This window comes from Anabas testudineus, chromosome 14 (genome assembly GCF_900324465.2).
Source record: "Anabas testudineus chromosome 14, fAnaTes1.2, whole genome shotgun sequence".
Lineage (NCBI taxonomy): Eukaryota > Metazoa > Chordata > Actinopteri > Anabantiformes > Anabantidae > Anabas > Anabas testudineus.
In genome coordinates, this window is record NC_046623.1 from 6,218,483 (window position 1) to 6,243,511 (window position 25,029).

Here is a 25,029-nt window from a genome sequence, read left to right on the forward strand (position 1 = left end):
TTTTTTCTCTATTCATTGTTTGAGTTATTTATCTTCATAAACCCTCGATTCTTTGATAAAGTCTAGTCTAACGTCAGATCACCATCTCCTCTGCAAACAACCTTGGTAAGCTGTCCTCTCTTTGTCTTTTTCTTTGTGGCACAGAATAGCTTCTACAGTTCTCTTATTTCTTCTGTTTCCCCATATTGTGTCCTCCATTTTTTTTTTCTTTCTTACCTCTTGTTCCCTCGGTTCAGGCCACCGATTCTCTTCCAGGGTGTCAAGCAGCAAATTGCTTGCACTCCCCTAACTCTGAAAATCACGTTCATCCTATAAGATTTCCTTTTGGCCCTGTGAGCTCATATTAGCATATTTAGTCCCCACAGTTTAAGACAATGAGAGTGTCGGTAGAGAGACATCGCCATCTAAACCCTGAACCAATCAAAATTTTAATCCTGTGCCCTTCCCAATTAAGTTTTACCACTGATCCTAAAGCTTCTCTCTTGACACCAAAGAATATTACATTTGTGTTTCCCCATCCCTTCATCTTATTTCATTATGTCAGAAAAATACCAATTAACCAATATTAAGCAGCTCTGACTTTCTATGTGTATTAAGTTCACACCCACACAAACTCAAGGAACTCTAAGAAGACGCTCCTTTTTTTTTACATTGATGAATAACTTGTAATTCAACTGAATGAATATTTGATTATTAGACTGTGACTAAACACTGTGTTAATCAAACACACGTCTTCACTGCCGTCACTATACATTGCATCGCAGGCATGCACATCACTTTATTTTACATCTAACTTTGGAAACTGGAAAACACATGCTCATGTGCATGTGTGCCTTCGCCAACTGATGCCATTAAATAGCACAAAACATCGGCACATGATGTCCGCGTAGGCGTAAATGTAATTTCTGATAAGAATTCGGCAATTTGTGCTGCATAGACGCAACTCTCTGCTGCCTATGTCAGAACAAATGAAGTCATGGCTTGCCCCCGAAATTGCCAAATGGGCGCAGGCAGGGGGAACACTTACGTTCACACAAGTACACATCTTTTTGCGAGAGGAGTTGTGCCGAGTGAAGAAGATTACTTTTTGGACTTTGATTTATTTTTGACACTGTGTGTTAGAAGCATTTTACACTCTCTAAATGAGCCTAATTTAGTTGAGTGAAGGTGGGAGGCTTGTGTGTGTGATGGCTGTGGCACTGGGACACGATCATTGCTGGATGATGCCCCGCAGCTGACGGCAGCGAACCAACCAGAATCAGTTTCATACCCTCATTTGAAATGTGCTTTATAGTGAGAAGTGTTCTTGTAATGGGAAAAAAAAAAAGAGACATCCATAGCTCATTGTTGGACAGAGGGGCTGACGGAGAGCTTTTTGTCGAAGGGTGATGCATTCACACCAGCACTCCCACATCCTGTCATATGGAATGGCATGAAGGCTCAGATTTGTCATTAGATGTGGCAGCTATATTCACACATGGTGGGTCCTGCTGCAGTAATACTTGGTTTTACTGTGACAACATTATGGTATTTCAGGGCCAGTGCTCCCATTGAAATGAAATTTTCTGTGTAGGAGAAGAAAAAAAAAAGAAAAGAAAAAGAACCTCCACAATGGGGCAGCCGCACAGACAGTGAAGAATGTGAATTCAGTCTTGCCTATCAACACCATTAATGTCTGTGTGATTGTTTTTTAATGCATTCACTCCAGCCATTTTTTTCCCTCCATTTACAGTACACGAACAAAGGGACTCCTGGTCTTTATCCACCCCTCGCCCCCGCCCCTCCCCTGTCTGATCACTTCATCCTCCACCCAAACCCATGCTGACTCCTCTGCACTGTTTCCCCCTCCCCGCCTCTCGCTTATGTTCTTCCCTCCCCCTCTGCAGCGTGTCCCCTAGTTTTCTGGTAGCTGTGTCTCTTTGATAATCCAAGACTCTTTGAAGACTCCAATTCCACGCTGCTTGCCTTGGAGCTATTGCACCTACAAAAACAACTGTGTGTGTGTGTGTGTGTGTGTGTGTGTGTTTGTGTGGAGAGAGAGAGAGAAAAGAGAGAGCAGTAGATAGGATGAGAATGGAGGACATAATGGTGGAATGGAAAATAAAAACAGTTCCATATGCATTTCCTTTGCAACTGCTCCAGTCTTTATGGTTTTATGCTTGCTGCATACACTGAGTGGTGCACTTCTTCATTGTCATATTTGTTGGTGCAGCTCATTTTTTCTGTGCCTTCAGAGGCAGCAGCTCATTGATTCCTGCGTGCCCGCCCCAAAATGCCAGAGCCAGGATGTACTCTGCAACTAGATGGAAATTCTAGGTCCCACACTCGGGGGAACTTTCACAGGCTATCAAAGAGGCACATTTCGTAACTAATTCTGCACTTAAGAATAACAGGCAACGTGTGTGCTATAGGTTATCTTAACACCTGTGTACTAGATTGAACACTGATAATTTGAAATATGTCTTGTTAGAACTCAACAGAAATGATTGCCTCTGGTTCTGCCTGGTGCCGCAGAAAGGTAATTAGAGAAAATCTGTTGGCCATACTTAAAATGCCAAAGTGATCACAATTAATCATTACTAAAATATTTTCCTCTCCACTTTTTCTCACCGCGACTTCCTCTTACCTTTCAGTAAGTCTGGCTGCTCTCCGTGACTCTGTCTCTATTTCTCCATTGTTTCAGTCTCAATATTTAGTCCATCTTAGTCTCCAGCCCTCTCTTTTTGTCTCTGTCATTCCTCTCTTTGGCAGAGGAGCTTGCCATCGAGATTTAGAAGAAATTGAATTGAATTATGAAGGAATTTCTCTGCAGTACGATTGGCATCATTTCCTCCACACAATAGAACATCATTCTCATATCTCTCAGTGTGGGGGAATGAAAATAGGCCGTGCACCATTCTTTTCTCTCATCCTTTTAAATTGAATTTTTCATATCACAGGGGCACTGAGACATCAGCCGTTTCCTTTAACATGGGCAGAAAACTCATTTCATAATATCTGAGAGACACATCACTGTGATTCAATAGGAAAAGTCTGGCTTCCAGCACCAGTACACATACGATATACCGCAACTCAGGCTTGATAAACACGGCCACATAAGTTTTCTGCAGCTTTAAAAGTTGAGGGCATTGCAGTAGAGTGTCGTGGAGCCGTGTAGCTCTACACCTAGTTAAAAACACTCCATTGTAAGCTCAAGAAATTCAGCTCATGTTTATATCCTTAGATTCCCCAGATTCCTCTCTCGCGCGCTCTCTCTTCTGTCCCTGTGTGAAACGTACGGACTACATTCTTTACCTATAGCCTCCCATTTTATCAGTTTACTTTTATTAGAAGGGAAATAAAGCTCCTACTGTCTTAGAAGCTTTATTGCCCACTTTGAAATTGCAGCCCAGATGATATACAACATAGCAATGATTGTGTTTAGCTGTTTAGCTGATTACTCTGCCCATTCGTGTGTCTTTTTTTAGAGTTATGAAACTCACTTCTCACAACAGAAATTGTGAATATTCAGCATGTTTCACTGGCCAGTGAGTCAGCTTAAACAATACCACTGTGTAATAAAACATTTAGATAAAAAAACATTTGGCAACAGACTAACTGTCGCACATTCATTATTACCCAGTGGAAATAAAAAATAAAAAAAAAAGATAAGTAATTTTACTTGAACAGTGTTGGTGGGCTGGACTTTCTTGATAATTATTTCAGGTTATGAAAAAACAACATTTTCTCTACATCACAATAAAATGTAACTAGTAAAATGTTTGATTACTTAACAAGTTGCACATTCATTGTAGTTACTATTGTACTCCAGCTGAGCACAGGTTGTTATTTGTCACTGGTAGAAGTTGGATAACTGATTGATGATGGACTGATTCAATCAGATTATGTTTATTAAATACAGTATTTGGCATTCATCCAGACATGATTTAGCCAACAATGCCTTGTTTTGAGTGATATTTACAACATGCACTTTGTTATTCTGTTAATTCTGACAGTTACTGTATTACCCACATACTCAACATTATACTGTATGGAGTGTATTCGTCCAATCAGATGTACAATCAGTAGCTAAGCTGCTGTTTGCTGCAAAATACAGGACTCCAGGGAATTGTTTCTGCTGCATAGTCGGAGTACAGACAATGCATGTGGCAACTTAATTATCAAATTTTATGATATATGTGCAATGGTTAGCTAATGTTCATGTGCATGTTGGTGATAAGAATAAATAGCTTGCATAGGAATAATATCACATATATAAGATGGGTTTCTGCATGTTTGGATGTATTTCTAAAAATGAGCTTGAGTACAGTTAGATTTGACTTACTATGATCACATTTGTTTTTGCAAATTGCTATTGCTATTAACATAATGGGAATTTCTTACATTTTGTGGCCACAAAATGATTATGAAAAACACATAATAAAATACTGAGTTCTCAGGATTTATGTCCACCAGACACCAGTGTAAATACAGTATGTCTGTGGATATTTCAACGGCATTCTGCTTCACTCCTACTCGATGCTGTGCTCTGTTTTCCATGAAGTTTGTTTCTGACTGGTTTCAGACTATTTAAAGTAAAGATAAATGCAGTTTGGTTTTCCATTCATTTGTAGTGGCTAGCTAAATTTAGCAGTTCCTCAAAATATTTAGCCTCAAAATATTTAGCTGACAGGCCAGCACACTGAAGTAGAAAACAAGATATAGGTTTATTTATGTGTTGAGATACAAACATTGATTATAACTCACCCATGACTCTGTTGGAGGTCTGCTCTAAAAGTGTCAGAGAAGATGGAAAAGCTCTCCCATCTGCATAAGTACCTGCAGCCCTGTGCACTGGCAATCAGGGAGGCTTGGCTGGATGACAGGGCACCTGATGGCAGAGTGGTGTCAGGTAGCTTCAGGGCATTCACAATGGACAGAGAAGTCGGTGCTGTGGGAGAGCATAACAACAGTGGGGTCTGCTGTCCCATCAGGAATCAGCCGTGCAAATCAGCAGTGGCAATGGAGATGCTCCACAGTCCCCAAAATGCTTTCCTTGTTGCTCAGGCACAGCTCTTTGCCCCAGGATTTACTTTTTATCCCTCCGTTCAAGCTGCAGGCAAATACATTATTTTTATTTCGAATTCAATCTTTAGACCAGACTGTTCACACTGTTATTTGGAATTGATCAGATAAAACTGTTAACGATAACCAATCTGCATCAGTTGCTGTGGAAACGACGCACACAGACACAGTAAAAAAAAAAAAAAAAAAAACACACACAAGACAGAGCCTTGAATAATGGAGATATATCCTCTCCCTCTTCACACTATAGCAATATCTAGTCTCAGTGCAGGAGTTCTCCATCACTGCGGACAACGTTAATGACTGAGGTGGTTGATATATGTTTTTTTTTTTTTTTTCTTTAAGCCGGAGCCAGAGCTGCAACAGAGCTAACACATCTCTTGACATGACGTCACTATTATGTGTCAGATTTCGAGTGATGTGAAATTAGGTTTGATGAATGAAATAATCATTCCTATTCTTCGGCGTGCCATAAATCTAATATAGGCTGCCAGCCAACACAATCTAAGATACACGGCTAAGTTGAAGCCAGCAGTCTTCTTTTTTCCTAAGCCTCAAACTCACATTATATCATACATAGATAATCACTTATTTTCGCTATCCTCAAACTCATTCATTCCTCTGAAACTTAACCATAACTAGGCGTTGTTATAATGCCTAGTTATGGTTATAAAAACATTAAGAAATGAGCTGGACTTATCTAAAGGTTATAGTGCGCAAACCATTCAGAATCCACTGATGATTCATAATAAGAAGCTCATTTCTTCGCTCAAAGTTCAGACACTGACACAGGTTTTTAGAACTACTGCTATTATGTACGTGCAAGGTTGCAGACAGAAAGTAGCGGCACTGGTTATTATTCTGTCTCGGGGGTACGGTCCTTGTGATCAAGGCAGTACAGCAACGCAGTCTCAGTTTTAAGTGAAAAGGAGTGTTGGGACATTGATAAGTGGAAGCAGCCACTTTATTAACCGAGGTAGCTGATTTTCCATTGTATAAAGGGGAATATGACCAAATTTATAACTTGATTGCCTTTTATGTTATACTTGACCATGAGGCACCTTGTTTTACAATGCGTACAGTACTGAAAAGGAGGGATAACTGCATTATTAGCTAACTGGCTGCTTCTGTTACTGGTTTTAAGCATATTATATGAGTGGAATTATTTAGCTGTAGCCATATGTGGTTTGAAATTGTTCCGACGCTATACATTGTATGTATTATTGCTGGCAGTCGAAAGAGAAAAGGGCTAAAGGAGCTCTAGGTAGGCAGTGGATGGTTTTTGTTTATTAGTGCATTAAAATATGTCTCACCCCCCTTGTAAAGACAGAATCTTGCTGCATCTTGCATCTGCTTTCAGATTATTAAGCTTATAAACGGGGCCATTTTAGCCCAGTCTAAATGGGGTTATGAATTCAGATGTCATCATAAATTCTCCGCCACATAGCTTCTCACTCCTACCACAATGCCCAAACAATCCCACTCTGCCGCCTCCAGTCTCCCAGAATCTAATCCTTCTGCTTGTCCCCTCCAGCCAAAGCGTCGTCCGTGTCTGCCTGACCAACTCCCCACTCCTGCTCAGCTTCCCCTTTCCATCCTTCCATCTTGCCGCATCCCTGGAGCCCCCAAGGCCTGGCAAAGGATTTGTGCTCAGACTAAAAGGAGAATCTATTTCCCATCTCTGCAGCCCCAGCTAGTTATCATACCCAGGAAACATGCTGACTCTTTGGAGTGAGGCCTTGGGGAGAAGTTTAAGCAAGAATCCATATTTAAACAACTAAATGCCCTCTCACATTTAAATAGTCATGGAGAGTCTGAGACCTGCACTCTTATTTGAAGAATGTACCATTGAAATGTTTAATTCCAGCTACATGAGTCAACAGCAGGTTTATTAAACTATCCCAGGAGCAATAACTAATTATCGTCTGGCATGATGGACGACTTTTGTATTGAGTCTCTGTTCTGGTTTATTTTTACACTTAGAGTACCTTCAGAACATTAAGATTCTCTGTACAACATAAGCTAGTGCTGATATTAGACTCAAAATCAACCCACTCTGCTTCGTCCAGTCGTCACCGCCATTGCTCTGCTATGCTCCATCAGGCTTTGCCTAGTGCTTCAAGCTGTTGTCATCACGAAAATACTGACAAACCTCCTAAATTACGACAAATAACTTTCCAATCAGGTGGAAATACGTCAAAGTCTCTGATTGGTTAGAAGGGTGAATCTCTTAGTAGTGCTCTTCAATGAGTATTTGAAAAAAAAAGAAGAATATTTGAAGAAAGCTACATACTGTATCTTTAATTAAAATCAATCAATGTATAATTTAAATCCTTCTTGAGTAACGAGAATGAGTACGTTCTGTATTTTCAACTCAACACACAGCTGCTGAGCACATTTTTACAGTTGAAATGTTACTGTGTGTATATATGCTCTAATCAAAGAGCATTCTTAATAAAAAAAGGAAAACAAACGTCATATTTTATTCAAAACCTCCCATTGCCCTCATTTCTTTCATTTTAACAGGGGGATTTAAAAAAAAAAAAATCACAAGATGTTAAAAGCCATTGTTTTGATGTTTCAAGAATCTTTCATTTGACTGAGGAAATGTAATGTCGATGTGGCTCAAGTGTCATTAAATGTTCCGGGACAGGTCAAGAGAGCTGTCTCACGGTGCGGTGATATAGAAGCATAACATGTGGTGAACTTTAGAACTCATCTAGTTATTTACATGAAAGAGCAAGAGGTGCAAAAAAGAAATGGCTGAGATGACGGAGAGATTTTTTCGAAACATTTTTGACGCCAACTAACCATATTAAGAGCACAATGTTGATAGCACTCACCTAAGCACTAAAAGCAGCCCTCAGTAGCTGGTGTATATCTAGCGAGAGGCTGATGGTTCAAATGATTTCCAGCATGGATTTGTTTGCCAGAAAAGTGGTCAAATGGTAGAAAGCACAGACCCGTGGTATTGATCTGGGGCTGACTCGTGCAGCAAGAGCGGGCCTGTTGTGCTGTATCAGTGCTTTCCTGACTTTTACGAGAGGTGCTCGTGCGTGGGGGGGTGGTGGGCGGGCGGGGTGGGGGAGAGTGTGATTGCATGTGCACTGGAAGGAGTCATCTTTCTGTTGTGGATCGGCGGTAAGTAGCCATTAGTAAACTGATCTTTGGAGAAGGAAATTTAATGGTCTCCTAACTGTATTTACAAGCCATTCAATTTGATATAGGGTGCGATCTTGAATGATTTATTAGAATGCCACCCTGCTTCTCTCTTCAAGCTATCAGATTCAAGATTTCATTAGTATTCTCATACATTCATTTACACCTTCATCAAATATCCTCAGAATATAACATGCAGATCAAATTCTAATAGTTTCCATTGCTGTTTGTTCTTTTTGTTTAGCCTTACTTGGGTCTTCTTGGCATTCCTTTTTTAGTTGAATTGCAGAAATATTGTTTAGTTTTCCGCTCGGTTAAACATCAAAAGCTGTGGAAAAGGGAAATATTAAAATATGGAGATAGAATGTTGCTCACTGGGGCTACTGATTAGTCTACCAATCGTTGTCATCAGCATTCATTTGGCAGTGGCAGATTTAGAAAATGAAACTTTTGTCTGATTAATAATGATAATAACAATAGAATAAGTGTTTTCTTTTTCACATTTTCCATCTCTGTGACACCCTATAGTGTCTGCCTTCACGTCTGTACAATTGCAGACATTGTCTCCATGCATAGGAATTTCTTTGTTTGCGCTACTTGTATACAGAGTCGGTTTCTATGCAAGTAAATGTTCTGTGTATAATTGTTAAAATGACTTGCATGCATGTGGCGCTTGTACATTGTTATTTTTCAATACATATTGTGGACCATTTCCATCTGGAGCTCTTGATAAGATGGGAAATGAGCAACACAGTAAATGCACATTCTGTTCCATGGATCTATACCTGTTATGTTATTATTTTATCTTATTTTATTATTATCTTATCTTGAATAACAAGCACTGATGTTATATACAATATTAATGTGGTAAATGCTAAAGGTTTTAGTGTAAAACATAATGTATGTAGCATTTATATCATGCTAAGACAAGCTCCTAATCCTCTTATTCGTTGTACATTACAGATGTGAATCATGCAGGATCGTATCGCACAAACATCTGTTGTACATCCACGTTGAGATATTTCAACCTTTTTGGGCATAGTTTAGAGATATTTTAATATTAATAGTATTTTGGCCTCAATTTATTCAATTTCTGCTGCAGCTACAGTAATTTGCACACTCATTTTATTGGACTTCGTGACCTCACTGCATTCCTATATTTTCACCTTATATAATCTTCAGAATAATAATAGTTCAAAAGACTATTTAATATTTAAGAGTGTTTAATATTTAAAGCTATTTTCTGACTTTTGAAGATTGAACTTTATAAGGCCAGCAAAATTCCGACAGTAGTCTGAAATGGTGGACTATTGAGATATAACTGTGTCCATATAATCACAGTGGACACTTGAAAGAGAAACTTTTAAGGTTTTGTTTTTTTGAAGAAATTCATTTGTTGTCTCTTTGTTTTGCAGCATCCCCATCGGCGAGTGACCTTCTCCACCACTAACCCTGTGCAGGACCTGCAGGATGCCTCTCAGCACAGTTACTATGACAGCGGCTTGGAGGAATCTGAGACTCCCAGCAGCAAGTCATCGTCTGGTCCTCGCATTGGACCCCTGACCCTGCCGGAGGACCACTATGAGAGAACCACTCCAGATGGCAGCATTGGAGAGAACGAACACCCGGAAAATGGTACAATAACAATCCCTTCCATTCTGTCATTTGCTCTATGAATATGTATTTAAATGTAAATGGATTTAATAGGCTGTTTTTGTGTGTGTCCTGTCGCTGGCGGTGGAGACATTTGGGAGAGATTTGTTTGTGCTCTGTGGCCATTTTGGAGTGGAAATGTTGTGGCAACCATGCTATTTTCTTGCTGTGTCGATGACTGTGAAATGTTATTGGTTTATAAGCAGATCTGTGCTTGCGTTGGTGTTTGTGTGGGCATGTGCGTGCGTGGTACGAGGGCCAGTGTTAGCAGTGTCTCCATCCTCCCCATCAGCAGGTCCTCTGTCAGACATCCTTAATGACCCTCTCACTAGTGTGCTAATTAAAAAGCCCAACTAATGGAGCATTTGCCCTCTAAATAAATCTGAACCATGACATCTGTGCAGACAAACACTGTGTTTACTGTAAGCATTTCCTTGCCTCCAGGTGGACCTAAGTTACACTGCAGCTTAGGTGAGCAGAAACCATAATTGGTAGGCACAGTAATCAGTCCACAGACTGTAGACTGATGGTCTTAGCACAGGTCCATTTAGAAAAAAAAAGCTCCTCTCTGAATCTATAACTGGCATTCTGTTAACCGTGTATCATAATAACAATTTTTCTGCCCTAAGCTGGCAAACATAATCCATTACCTATCTTGTAACACACTCTGTTAACTAATTCACATGGTGCATTTCCTGTTATTATATTATTTTGTATTGCTGCGGATTAGGCACGTTTACATGTTGATATTTTGCAGCTCATCTAGCACATCTCACCTGCGTCCTTGCGTTTCTATGTCATTACTTTGTACTGTAACCCCCTACTTATAGTTCTTGTGTATAGGGTGTGGATTTTTAACAGAAAGTAATACGTCTTTTAAGGCACTGTTCAAAACCTACTGTATGAGCAAGGACCTGATAGAGCTGTTGATCAACATTGACAGCTACTTTGTCACGGAGTGCATGAAAAAGACACGCATGTATCATTTGTCAACGGGACTATACACCCCCAAGCGTAGAGAGAGAGAGAGAGAGAGCTCTGGCATTTTCAAGTCGTGAGAAAATGAAGCTTATTTCGATCTCAAGCACTCCCAGTTGCAAAATGTTGCAGGATCAAAGGCTAAAATGTGTCACCCTCATGTCAGAACAGCAGATGACAAGAGTTCTTTTCTTAGTATAGCATCTTGCATTGTGATTCATTGCCTCTTTACTAGACAACTGTGTTGGATCTCATTAGCTAGCATATTCATCTCTATTGAAAATGTTTGTTTATGTCAGTCAGTGACACCATACTTCAAGCATAACTGGGGGTGGTGAGTGTGTAGGAGAGGATAGCCAATTTCCCTGTTCCCTCTGGTCCTATAGAGGTCAGAGAATGCTTAACATCCCATTTAATAAATATATTTAGTCTCCCTATATGCAGGCTAACTGTGCATAACCCAAGAAAGAAGAGTTGACTATTTGCATTTGCTCTCTGCACTTAGTATATGTAACATAAGCATTTTCTTTTTCTTTTGTCTGTTGTTGTAACTGTTATTGTGTTTTTTTTTTTTTGTTTTTTTTTGTTTTTTTCTTCCCATCTGCACAACACAGGTCTTTGTCAGATAGGGCGCTCTTTGTTGTCAGCAGCAGGAGAACAAGATCGTGTGTGGAGATGGAGCAGTTAAAGAATGAAAAGATGGCACAAGATGGGGGAGATGTTAGATTGTGGCACGGAGAGGGGACTAAGACTCTCTGACAAGGAAGCAAAGCCCATAGGATGAGCACACAGGACCAGAAGATGCGGAGATGAACTTCTAACCGAGGGTAGACCTAATTAAAATGTGATTCCCACTTCAGGGAGATAACAGAGAGCCCACATAAAATGAAAGATTAGACAGAAAAAAAATCAAACGAAACAGAGGACTTCCTCCCCAGCTCCACCTGAATAGTGATGTGAAATTCTTTTTTTTAAGTATTTGAGTGACAGAGTGACAGGTTGTACTGGTGCGGAGCTTTATTCATTGCAGTAGAGATGACTGACAGGCAAAAAATGGGGAGGTGAGCATGATGTGTCATTCCATTTAAGTTGGATAAAATGCAATATATGAACCCCAGACTGTCAGCCTTTGCATCACTGGGCCCCAGAAATATCGACATGGATGTGTGTTTTGTTATACAAGTTGAACCGTGACAGTGGCTGATCTACATTTTGAGTGCGCGTGGCCCACAGTGAAGAGTTGCTTAGTTCAAAGTTCGTTTTAGTTTGGTTTGTTTGCAATTATGGTATCGACCTAATCTTTAGTTCCTTCCTTATATTAGACCAGTATTAGGTCAATAATCATCCCGCTAGAGTTTGTGTGTCTCTGAATTAGACATCAGCATATTCCCAAATGGTGCTTGGCTTTGGAATTAAGAGTCCATTCAAACTACAGTTATAACATTTCTGATATGTGACATGTATTCTGCCTGATCTGCAGCAATTAATTTCTGGAGTTGCTTTTTTCGTATGCCTGAGCAGCTGCTCCCTCCTCCTGCTTTTTTTTTTTTTTTTTTTTTGTCTAATTCTTGTCTTCAGGCTGTGTTAGAGTGCTCTCCATTTCAGTTTCCCCATGTGTATTTTTCACTCTAACATTCACGCCTGTAACATGCACATCGCTCGACTGTTGGTTAATCTCATCAGAAATGTTTATCCGTCAAATGCACATGCATGTGAGCGCGTGCTTGTGTGTGTGTGTGTGCATCTGCATGCATGTGTTCCTTCACATTGCTGGGTGATGCATCACACCCCAAATCTCTAAATCATTTTGATTACAGCACTATTTTACTTTAATAGACTCTCATCATAATCACTGAGCTCTATAATTCTCTTTAAATTGATTGCTTCAAACAGCATGAAAACTGCTTATCTTGTATATCTGGTTGTTGTCAAGATGCATGATTTGTCCTCCACAGTGTAATCAGAGAGAAGTTAAGGGCTGGCCTGGTGCATCTCGCCATCTACAGTATCTAAGATACTTCTCTCCTAAGACTTTGAATAGCGGTCAGAGCAACTTGATTCACTGTATTTTTTACTCTCTTTACAGGGAGAATGCACCAGGGTTGTTTATTTATAATCATGTTTAATGGGGTGGTTTCAGAGTTGTGTGAGGAGGTGGTGGGAAGAAGCACGTCAAGAAATTATTTAACCCAGAGAACACAAAACCTCACAAAACCAATAAGCAAGATACACTGGAGCTGATTACTGGGCTTTCCAAATGAAATGTAGTCCAATAAGATAGATTAGCAATGCATGTAAAATGTGATATTATTAATACAATAACCACTTAAAAGTTTTTGTCAGTAGAAACCTGATACTTTATGATAGATTAATAAATATTTGATTAGCTTTTTACTCCAAAGCGCACTTATCTTTGCGGCATTAAATTTGACTGAAATTGAAAAGGGCATGTTGTTGAGAGTATACTTACTGAAAATACTGACTATAAATAATAGCAGACTTTTTTTTTTCTGGAAAAAAAACACAGCCATTTTTACAGCCAGGAGCAGCTCTTCCTCTCAGGCTACGGGTATAATTCAACCAATCAGAGGGCAGGGTAGTAGATGTGCTGCCTGAGGGATGACATTTGAACTTAGTTTCCTAAGTAATTCCGTCAATTATATTATATAATAATTAAAATAATAAAAAGATGAAAGCATTTTTTTTTTTTCTGCTGCTCCTTGGCGTGAGTCATCCACAACCAGTGATCCTCTCTGTTCTCGGAACACAAGTTTAACCAGCAACAGCATCGCCACCAGTCCAACCCAAGCAATAATCATCACTCTTCTGGGGATCAGTAGTTAGGCTTTGTGGCTGCGATGTGAGAGCTTGCACCGACAGGACACGGGTGGATTGAAGACAGCTTACCAGTGTGCGCACTCACACACAAAGTCAGTTGACCACAGATGGGTGAATTTTTATGTGGCCGGTTGCCCAGTGTGAGGTCTCCCTGTGTCTTCCTCTGTGCAGTCTCGTTGCCATATGGACTATTGAGAAGGGTGAGATAAAATGAAAAAAATGACATTTGCATGATAATGAGGTTCTTTAGTAATGCTGTCTGATTTTCCTGCCTTAGATCTCTCAGATGATGCATCTAGCATAGTGTATTTGTTCTTATTGAACTCCTGTCAGTGGGATTTGACTCTGTTTTCAAAGCTCACCATATCAGTATCATACAGGGGGGGGGCATCATTTTACAGCTTTAACATCACAGGTTCCCTGTGTATATCTTGTTTGAGCAGACTGATGATAAACGTTTTAAACAAAGAAAGATGTGGAGGAAGATGTTTGTGCAGACTGGAAGACAGAACACCAGCCTAATGGGGCTTGTTTGTCCTGTGTGTGCCAGCTTGGGTCCCTGCCTGGGTGCCAATACAGCGTGCTGATGCAGTGGTGTGGGTTTCCTCAAGCAGATGTCATTGTGCCTTGTCAGAGTCCCTGCCTGTTAGTTCTATTGAGCGGAGTGGACCACGCCAACCTATATCAGCACAGTGGCCTATGCCAGCCACTGCTGAAACCGCCGCCACCCGAGCAGGGACAGGTCATGGGACTGGCAGCTTTGTGGAGTCTTCTGTGGAAAAAAAATTAAAAAATAAATAAAAGTCCTTACAAGTTGTCCCCTGAGGCAAGTTGTCATGAGTAATACAGCTATAATCCTGAGCTCATTCTAGCACACGCATTATGCTCTGCTCACACATCAGCTGCTGCTGTTTGTTACCGCCCCACTCCAGTTGTTTGTAATTTTATTTCGGAGCAAATAGGTCACTAGAAAAGCCTAACTGGAGCAGAATTAAACTATCTACCCTGGATAAGGCTTTGACACCACGGACAATGGTTTGCTATAGCGGTGTCTTCATGGAACAATGCAGCCGACTTCAAAATGGGACTGATGATGTGTCAGCTGGCCACAGTTTTGAATGTGTCTAGATTTCTCTTTGGCCAATTTGAATCCGAAAATGTGCTTTCACTTGTGTGATCACTAACAATGCGACCTACGCTCTCATACCAAACTATGGGTTCGCTCATTACAGCGTTTGTCAAATTACTTCAGACAGGCCAGACCTTTGAACAGGGCTATGTTAGAGAAAATACATGGTATTGCAGCTCAGACCATTAACTGCAGCAAAGGATGAAATTGGCTTATTGTCTTTGAGTGCGCTGACTTAGTATTGTGTGACACAGGCTGTAGCCACATGTAAAATGTAGATGGAACCAGAATAGAAGTCCCATTATCTCAATAAATCTACCGGTATCATCTTTTACACATAAAAGCGATTTCTCTGTAGTTTCATCATTGCGTCCAGTTGACTAGAAAACTGTGGTAACGTCCATGATAATAGCATGTTTTTGTCAGAAACTGAAATGTGTTAGGGTTTCAGCACTCACAGTCTGAGTTTATAGCTGCATTGTGGCACTAATATAATATAACAATAAGTTATACTATAGTAGTAGTATTTATTTTTATGTATTTATTTTTATCACTGTTCATTATTTTGCTTTGTTTGATCATTTTGAATTTGGACGTTGGCTAGTGTGTAGAAAGAAATACAATGAAATATGCAACAGTTAAGAAAATGTTTCTATATACATAATTAACATGAGGAAAACCAAAATCATAAGAGATTTAGTAGAAGATTTCTGGAATATTGTCCCGGGACAATTTTCCCCGGCCCCTTCATTTTAATTGAGGTCTACACAAGCTACTCAGCTCTTATCCACATGTATATAACATGGATGAAATCTCAGATGAGTGTCGTGAATTATGTGCAGAAAGAAAAGTGCATGCATATAAGCACACATTAGGTTCCATAAATAGTGCTTTTAACACCGTGTCGCCACTGAAAATGTCTGGTTTTAGCACTAAGCTTGTAAAATGAATGAGTGAGCCAGTGTGCCTAAGCCAGAATCCCTAAGCTTTAGATGTGCTCATGTATTACTCTTACAAAAGTGGATGGTTCTCTATACTTAGGCAAAAATTGGATAGCATGCTGCATGCGCTTGCCACGCCACTGAGTTTGGGCAACAGCATGCTGAAGCAGCAGGTTTGGAGGTGGTAATATGCGTTGAAATGTGGGCTTGAAAGTACGAGTTTATAAAGACACATAGAGAAAGATCTCCTAATTAGTCTGGTGTTGCTCGTGGCTGTAAGAGATGCTCCTTTTAGCTGAGTGTCCACTGGCAGGTCCGTGGGATTCTCAGTTGAAACTTTAAGGATAATTGTGGAGGCAGAAATAGAAAGTGGCGGTAGAGCTCTGTTGCTCTCAGCGGGTCTTACCCAGCTTCACCCCAAATGTGATTCGTAGAGCAGGTAGAGCGCAGTGCATCGGGGAGGGGGACGCTGGCTAGGGGCCAGATCCACTTCAACCTCAGTTGGTCAGGCAGCTCAAGCCGGCATCAGAGAAAGACCCTGGGGGTCATCTCTCCATCATAGTGTGATGGGGACCGAGAGCCGCTGAACCTCCCTCCAACTAGTGTTCTGCCCTTCAATGATGGATGGCACTTGAGGGACTGGAATTGTACTGTATGGGTCTGACATGCATTTCCTTATTTCCAGTGAGTCACAGAGGAATGGAGCCGCTCTAGCTTTAAGGCTTTCTCACAGTCAGTTGAGGATATCTTAGAATTTGCTGCAGTTAAAGGACCTTACAAAAGGGTTACACTCTGTGAAACTAAGAATGTCGTCTCTGCACTAGATGGAAATCAGCAGTAGGTTTTTTTTCTTGTTGTTATTTCTTGGTTGGCTTTCAGATGAACAATATTTCCTCTTGTTGAAAGAATCAATTATTAATTGGCTGTTTTGTGTTAGGATGTTATATTGTGCTGTCAATGTCCAACGTGCTTAAAGCTAAATAGAAATAACTTGAATTTGTCTTGCTTAACCTTGTGGCCAAGCTTGATACAGTGATGTGCATTTAAGGTGGATATAACAATTTATTTAGCTATTATACAAATCAATCAGAATAGATTTACAGGATTTTGCTATAGTACTTTTGATCAATGCCACATCTGAGTGATGACTTCACCAGTTCTGGCTTTCAAAACTCACTTTTTTTTTAAACTTTCTGGTGTGAGAAATCCCCCAACAGCCCTTGTTCTCAAGCCAAAACTGGAGTAATACTAACAGAATATTGCATGACGACGTAGCTTGTTTCCACCATGCATTTCTGCTGGATCTCCGCACTAATTAGACACAGTACTTGACTTCACTGTAAAATTGAAAGTGTTTTTTGTCAGCGTCTATCTACAGATCCCCGCGCTAATCGTCATGCAATTCCTCTGTCGACAGAGGTCGATTTCGCACTCGCTTTCTCTTTTTGTAACTCCCTCCTGGATGGTCATGTAGCATGGCCCCAACAGTTGTCACTCATCTTGATGAGCTGTCTACTTTGAAACAGTATCTTGCCTGGAGATGAGGTACCCATCAAACATGCAGCCACCACAGGCGCAGAAAAAACAGATGGCGAGAGCAGCCACTTTAATAAAAAAAAAAAAAAAAGAAGAAGTGACAGCGATGTTTACTGTTGTTGTGCATTTGCTGTATGTTTTCCATCTCTTACAGCTTTCCTGCTTTGTTGTTGTCATTGCTGTGGCTCCCTTGCACTTGGCCACAATTTACCTCGGCAATAGCTCACATCCACATGGCACAACACCACAGTAAATATTTCTAATATTATTATTGTTGTTAAGAAATCTCACTGAAAAAACAAATCTTGCATCGACAAACATCAAGGTTCACAGACAGACCCATGCTGCTCTACTGTGTACATGACCTCATTTACCCGCCAGTTCATTAAATTTTCATTTTATTATATCATAATGCAGTGCATGTGCAGTCCATCTATGTTATTCTAATGTGATAAAACATTTATATTGCAGTTTTAATGTCCCTTTTATATACAAGACAGCGCTAAAGTGCAGGTGTGGTCTTCATTCAATTAGCCAAAGTAAGTGTCCCCGCCTGTCCCCCCACGTTTACTACAACATCTAAGCAAAGATTAGGTCAAAGGTGTTACTGTGCAAGATGACTATTTCTGTTAGAGAGCTTCAACAACATCAAATAACATAAATGTTGACCCTTCTTCGCCATGCCAGAGCTTATAAAAGTCAATCAAACAGAAGCAGCTGAAAGCAAGGGATCAGTAAGGAACAACGGGAGGGGGGTGGACTCACGCTGGTCTCAGAAGTCAACACGACGACCCCCTGCTGCTTCCTACGTTCTACATTTCTCTTTAAGTTCATATTTAAAGGCTGAAATGTGCAGTTTCCCCTAATAATTATATATTCAGTCATGTTCTCGATTCCATGTGATATGTTCTCTTCTTCTCTTAATCAAAGCCTTGTCAGAAAAGCTTTCGCCTGGCAGAGGTTGTAGACGGGCAGACCTGCAATGGGAGACTGCTGCAGTTCCTTTCCTGTTGCCTCACTGCTACACAAAAGGCAATTTTCATATTTCATCATGTTATAAATTTGAATTGTCCTGCTCCAAAGGCATAGCTGCATTGTTCGGGAGCATTGTGGGAACAGAGCTTTTCATTTGGCTGCCTTAGAATGCTGACTTTCATAGCGAGCTGTCAGTCATGCAGCAACTCTCTATCCACAGTAAATGGTCAAATAAAGCTCTGCCTCTCTAGGGTCGTCATTTAGCCGCTGCACGGACTGCTTACACGATTCTAAAGATCAGATTTTGTGAGATTACGCTCATGTTTGGCCATACTTGGCATGAAAATGATGTACCTCTTGTGACTGTATCAGTTAAATCTGTGTGTATTAACTTTTATCTCTTGATATCACAGTTGATATCACTCGATATCACTTGCGCTGATATATTCCTCTTTTTCTGGAACGCATCCAGATTATATAGCACAATGACCTTACCACTTAGTTTCTGGTTTGAAGATACGATGTGTGATGAAATGATCGAAATTGCCTCGGAACAGTATGTCATTACAGAGTAGAAAAACTCTCTGAAACTGTGTTCATCCTTTCTATTTTCTGTTCAGACTTCTGTGCAGGTGTAGGATAATTAGCAGCTAGCGTTAGATCTTCTAAGTTAACCGTGTCTCACACCGCAGACAGTGGAGATCAAAGGCAGAATTAGCAAAGAGATAGCATTTTGATCGAAAGGGGAAGAAGAACAACAGACATTAATTCTACATGTCAATAAGATCAATGAGTGAAAGATAGTGAGCATGAGAGTGGTGCATTGGAATTAACTCCAGGAGCAAATTATGAGAGCAAAATATTTATTGTTTGATAATTAGACCTGTAGTTCGCACATAAAGGAGACTTTAATTTCTTATTGATGCAAATGAAATTTGAGTTCTGCCTACATTATTTGGTGTTATTTGAATATACAGTATAACACTTCATATTGAATCCATTTACTGGGTGCACTTTACATTTGTCACCCCCATCCTGGTGTAAATACAAAACAAAAAGCATTTTGGATTTAAATCAAGAGAAATTCTGCAATAGATTAAATGGAGATATTTTAGGATGTTGGAGAAAAAACAGATAAAAGCAGTAACAAATTGTGACCTCAGCAGAAAAAAGCGGATTTAGGAAATATACAAGCTAAACCCAATGGACATATAGCAAACAGTGAGGCTGACTGTTAACAGAACAAACATCTTCTACCTGCTAGTCTGAGGGCATTTAGCGTTGCCGCTGTAGTATAAAAAAAGGTCCATAGAGCACAAATGTGAGCCTAAAAGCCTAAAGCAGGAAGAAATCTTCAAAGGCAGGGACCAAGAAAGAGACATTCAGACAAGAGAAGAAAGAAGGTTCGGGTGTGAGACAGGAATAGACAAGTGACTCTTCAAGTAAATGTCATCAGAGAAGAGTTGGGTGATAAAATGGCCGGTCTAATTATCGTGGCAGTATTTCACATTAAATCAGTCATAAACTTGACAAAAAAGTATTTTTGGTGTTCATTTTTCTCAGCTTCGTTTTCACTTCCATCTTCGAGCTGTCCCTAGTTATTAAGCCAAATAAAGTATTGCACATTTTATTATTAGCTAATCTGCACCAGAAACAGACTTCTGCTGCCTGTCGACATACGTGGCCTCTCACTGCAGAACTAAACACTCAGTTGTTCAGTTAGACGGTAACATTTTCTAACCCTAGCTGTCTTCCTTCTTTGTGCAGAATTTGTAATGGACTTAGACTGTGGCCAAAAAAAAAAAAAGAAAAAGAAATCATCAGGCTATTGAATGTCCAGTCACAACCCCCCCCACACTACTGGGATTTAGTCTACATTTCTTTGAGCTTTTCTAATTAAATTACACACAAAACTGAATAGGAAATGTGTGGTTTCCTGTTTCAAGAGTGAGAGAAACTGGGAGGAGAAGGAGCAGAGTGAGCCTAAATGTAATTATGCAACCAGGTTATCACATAGGTACCATAAAAATAAGATTACAAAAAACATTTCCCAGTAAACCCATTTTCTTGGCATGTTTTAGTGCAGCTTAACAAATGATTATTCCATCCTCATGGTCCTTGACCAATGTTTAAAATTGCTCATGTGCTGCAAACTCTTTTCTATTTACATCATGTACTACATACAGTATAAAAAGAGGTGGGTTTTTGTTGTAATGATTTATTTTTATCCAAATCAGCACCCATATATTTAGTATTTCACTATCATCCTACATCAACTGTGGCATGACCTACAGTAAAGATTTAAATGTCTGAATTGGCCCAAAGAACATATGCAAATATCTAAATTTAGGCACTGATGTCTAACTAAAGCTTTACAAACCGAACATCCGCATTCTAATCTGAGACCCTGAAGGCCTCTGTGCATGAATATGAGATTGCACACTGTATACAGAGTATTACTGACTGCTCTAATTGAAGATTGAGGCAAACTGTGTGGGCACTTTTTCTTCTTAAGGCAAAGTTAACTTCAACAATAGTTCTGGTGGTCAAGACATACTGTGCTGGACAATGTGTAATGTTTTAATGCAGGAAGGGGTAGGAACACTGTCTGGGGACCCACGTTGTATTTACTGTATTTGTTACCTTGCAGTTGTGTTTACTGGCATTGTTTGAAGTAGTTTAGGGGACAGTCTTGAAACTGGGAGCTGTATTTATGCTATAATCATAAACCCAAGCCTCCTATCGCATGTTCATCATAAATAATTTGTTTGTTTTCTTTCTTTCTTCTGTTTGTTTTATTTATTTATTTTTTTTTTTTTTTGTTTTTTTTGCATCGGCAGCCGCGTCAGATCAATATTCTGTTGTCAAGGTTCAGAATGCAATTTCCAGTCAGTAATTGGCCAGCAAGCCAAACATATTGTAGTAGGCAGAGGCACGAAGCAGTTCTAAACACAAGCATTTCACCTCGTAACACCTCTGTGCACCAACACAGAAACAATTACATTACTTACAAAAGCAACTATATTATCCTTTAGCACTTTTTCCTTACAGTTTTCCACAAATGTTTTGAATCTAATTTATCTGAGGATGCCTTGTGCGTGTCACAGTTTGACAAAGCCTTAGTATCGGCTGACATATCACACCGCATATCAACTTCTCAATTGGAGGAGCTGGTGCATGGCGTGATCTGTCAGCAGGTGCTAAGGCTTTGTCAAATGCAGTGATACAAAAGGCAGTGTTCAAATAAAGGAATTCCAAGACAAAATGGTGGATGGTGAGAGAACTGACAGGAGGTGTGCCATCACCCACTGAACCATCTACAGCGGCTCTTTCCTGACGTGCCTCTGGCCGACATGTCCACTCAGCCTTTGTCAGCGAGCGGCTCGCCAGCTCAGGAAGCCGAGAATTCAGAACTTACTGAGTCTGCGAAGGGGAGTTTGACACATGTGCCTAATGCTTAGCTTTGCCATCTTCTTCTGTAGAGAGTTTGACTGGGAACTGATGAACCTGTTTCCACCAAATCTGGTAAGACACCCAACACAGACAGACTTATCTCCATGTGAGAGGAAGCCAGCTCATTCATGGGTCTACTTTTTCTGTTGTGATCAGAGAACAGGCATGAAAATATCCACTAGCAGTGCAATGATAACAGCTTTCAAAGTGGAAGCATCCATCAAGGAAGGCATGATGCTGTGTGCAAAGCATGCTTTGGGAAAAAAACACATGGCAATTACTCTACTCTATTGCGATTAAATGGTTAATTGCACCTGTATCTCACACGCCACTTTCTGTAAAGGTAAGGTGACAAAGCAAGGCGACGTCTTCTAATTCCGCTAGCGAGATGTGAAAGTGCAAGTCTAGGCTACCAGAGTTTGTGCTTTTGTGTTCCATTAGAGTGAGCAGGGAAAATCTGCATGTCAACACCGTGTTTGTGTGCTTGTAGCAAGTTTTTCCGCTCTTAAAAATTCACCCCTCTGGAGAAAAAAGAAAAAAAAAAAAAGACTGTAGGCTTCTGCTTACTGTGAGAAAGTGTTCTGAGCACTTGAATAACAAGACTTGACATGTCATAGCTAAAAAAAAAAATACAAAACCCTGGTTTCTTGTTTTTTTTCACAGAGGATGACAACCACAGAATGCATTCACACCCAGTTATTATACTGATAGCCGGCACCAGACACTAATGTCTGCTCAGATTCCTCCTTTTCCCTTTTGTTTCTTGAAACTTTTTTGTCATTTGCCACACCAAGTGTTTGCGGGGGCCACAAATATACCGTTAATATCACTCATACGCTCCCAAACGATAGGATGCTGTTTTTTTTTCCCCCCTCCGTTATCCCTTCATGAGCTGTGGGTCTCTCATATTTGTTCACCATCGATCATAGCAGCGTGGCACACACACTGGAAAGCAGCCGGTGGGGAGAGGCAGCATTTGCAATCAAACAGAGAGAAGCAGTGTGAAATCTCAGGAAGAGGCAGCTTCCCCCATGCCCGTGGGCAGGGGATCAGACGATGAGGAAGCCTGCCTCAGACACTCAACACCTCCCACTGGCACCCTGATGCAAGCAGCATGCAAACCCACCCCTCACATGTATCTGTCAGCCGGGGGGGTGGGGGTTAAGCTCTGTCTGTACCCCCACTCTGTAACTGCACTATGGAGTGCATGTTATGCTTCTGCATTGGAGGTGCATTTAGAAGCGGTGCTAAGGTTCAGTGTGACTCAGTGATGTGTTACCGAAGGTGATAGAAGGTGTAAATTAGTTTTTTCTTTTTTTTATCCTGATATTGCTCTAAGCAAGCAGATGGGACTGACCCATTATGAAAGGAGAAAGCTGCAGGTGCAATCTATGTCCAGGTCTAGAGGAAAAAGAGTTCTGCTGTGCAGAGTGGAAGAAATGTCATTGAGTCACTGCTCTTCAAAACCAAATCACAAGCTCTCTAAATCCAGTCAGCCTGTTCCAGCCACTGGCATAATAGTGCTGTGGTTTGCCCATCTGTTCTCCATTGTCCACCTTGGCTCTCCATCCATGATATACAAGACTATAAACTCCAAGGGTTTGTCCCAGACTGTGAGCAGATTTATTTCATGTATAGGTACAGCTGAAAACAGGTTTGAGTGGATTAGAAAAGAGCAATTTTCCCACTGTGCCTTTGGCTGCTCCTTCACCCAGTGGTTGACTTGTTTGCATCATCACGTCCACCAAATATTCAGTGGCGAGTGTTGTGATGTGCAGAGCAGACTGTACAGTATATCCTGCCACACTGTAAGCGGGTACTACAGCTACAGACGGCTAATGGACACGGCAAAAAGCAGACACAAAAATGTAATTATCAGTATTGATTTTTTTTTTTTTGTGTGTGTGTGTGTTAGTAGAGATGGATTTGAGTGCGACAGAAAGGTCATTGCAAGCAAATAGAAAAACTTGTGCTTCCACAAATGATACCCTATCATAGCACGCTGTCATAACTACACGATAACCAATTTATTATTATTATATGTTGAAAAACTGTCGTGAGCTGACATGTGTGACTAGAAATTATATGCCCTATAGAATGCTAATGGCAGCATGTAGCAATAATTACTCCAACATGACAGGACGCAGTTGAATATAGACCTCGTGTTTGTTGAATTGTCTCGGAAGAACAGACAGAATGTCAAAGCTACTTTATAAATAAAACCACATAAAATGCAGATGAAACAGCAACAGACAAGGTAATGACCTACTAAAATAACTGGCATTAGAGCATCTGTGTTCTCTCTTGATGACGTACAATATGTGCTTTGGCAACGTTGGAGGAAAATGGCAGACTTTGGCAGGCTACACTGTGTATTTAGCTGTCATTGCTAATTTTCTGGCCCTTGATGATGATGAGCATGGTTCAGAATGTGCTTTAATTCCTGTCACCAGTGCACGGTATCATTTTGCATTGCATGTTTTCTTTTAGTTGGCATTTCATTAAATAAGTCCAAATGATATTTTCTAAAAACAGTTGACCTGAAGTCAATTAGCCAACCTCACTGTCACTGGAGATGCTGCAAACAGTGTTAACCTTTATGTCTTTTGTGCAACTAAATGAGCGAAATTCACAAATTACACATTAAGAAGGCAAATATGGACATTTGTGCATTTATGTGGCAGACGTTGAGCTCTCCATACGTGTATTTGTCCTAAGCGTATCACATGCTCACACACAATCTTTAATTCATAAGGAAAGAAAAAGTGTTGTTGTGAATTGTTGTAGAAAACCTGAGTAAATGCATTTTTTTTTATGGAGCTGTGCCAAACTTTACACGAGGCTGCCTGGTGTGCCGTAAACCTCCTGGAAGCTGTGGAGAGGTTTTAATCAAGTGTGAAATCCTTTTGGAGTAGATGCCTACACGACTGTGCTTGTGCTGAGAAGCGTACTTCTCAACCCTCTCCCCAACTCTCTTCCCATGAACATCTTTTGTAGCAAGAGTCCATTTCGCTGCAGCGATGCATACAGACAACACCCGTAGCGGAACTGAGAAAATGAAACTGCAATCATCATGCATTGTGTTGTGCACAGACACACACACACATACACACTCGCCTTTGTTGGCTTTTTGTAAAGCTCCAAATTCAGGCTTCTGCTCCTGTGATGCCCCCCAGATAATTTTCATAGGGGTGGCCAGATGGGGCCAGAGAAAATCTGAGGGTGGCACATGAAATTATGTCTAGTGACTACAGTACAAGCCTGTAGGGGCAGTGCTATGATCTGGGGTTGCTGCAGTTGGCC

General features: G+C 40.5%; 1 protein-coding gene across 1 annotated transcript in view; it reads left to right on the forward strand.

The window, feature by feature from the left end:
- The window catches only part of pcdh1a (protocadherin 1a), a 79,539-nt gene that overhangs the window by 48,254 nt on the left and 6,256 nt on the right, over positions 1-25,029 (forward strand). Inside the window, exon 4 of the mRNA XM_026369894.1 lies at positions 9,639-9,858. Coding sequence (XP_026225679.1) covers positions 9,639-9,858 — 220 coding nt within the window. The remainder of the gene's footprint in view (positions 1-9,638; positions 9,859-25,029) is intronic.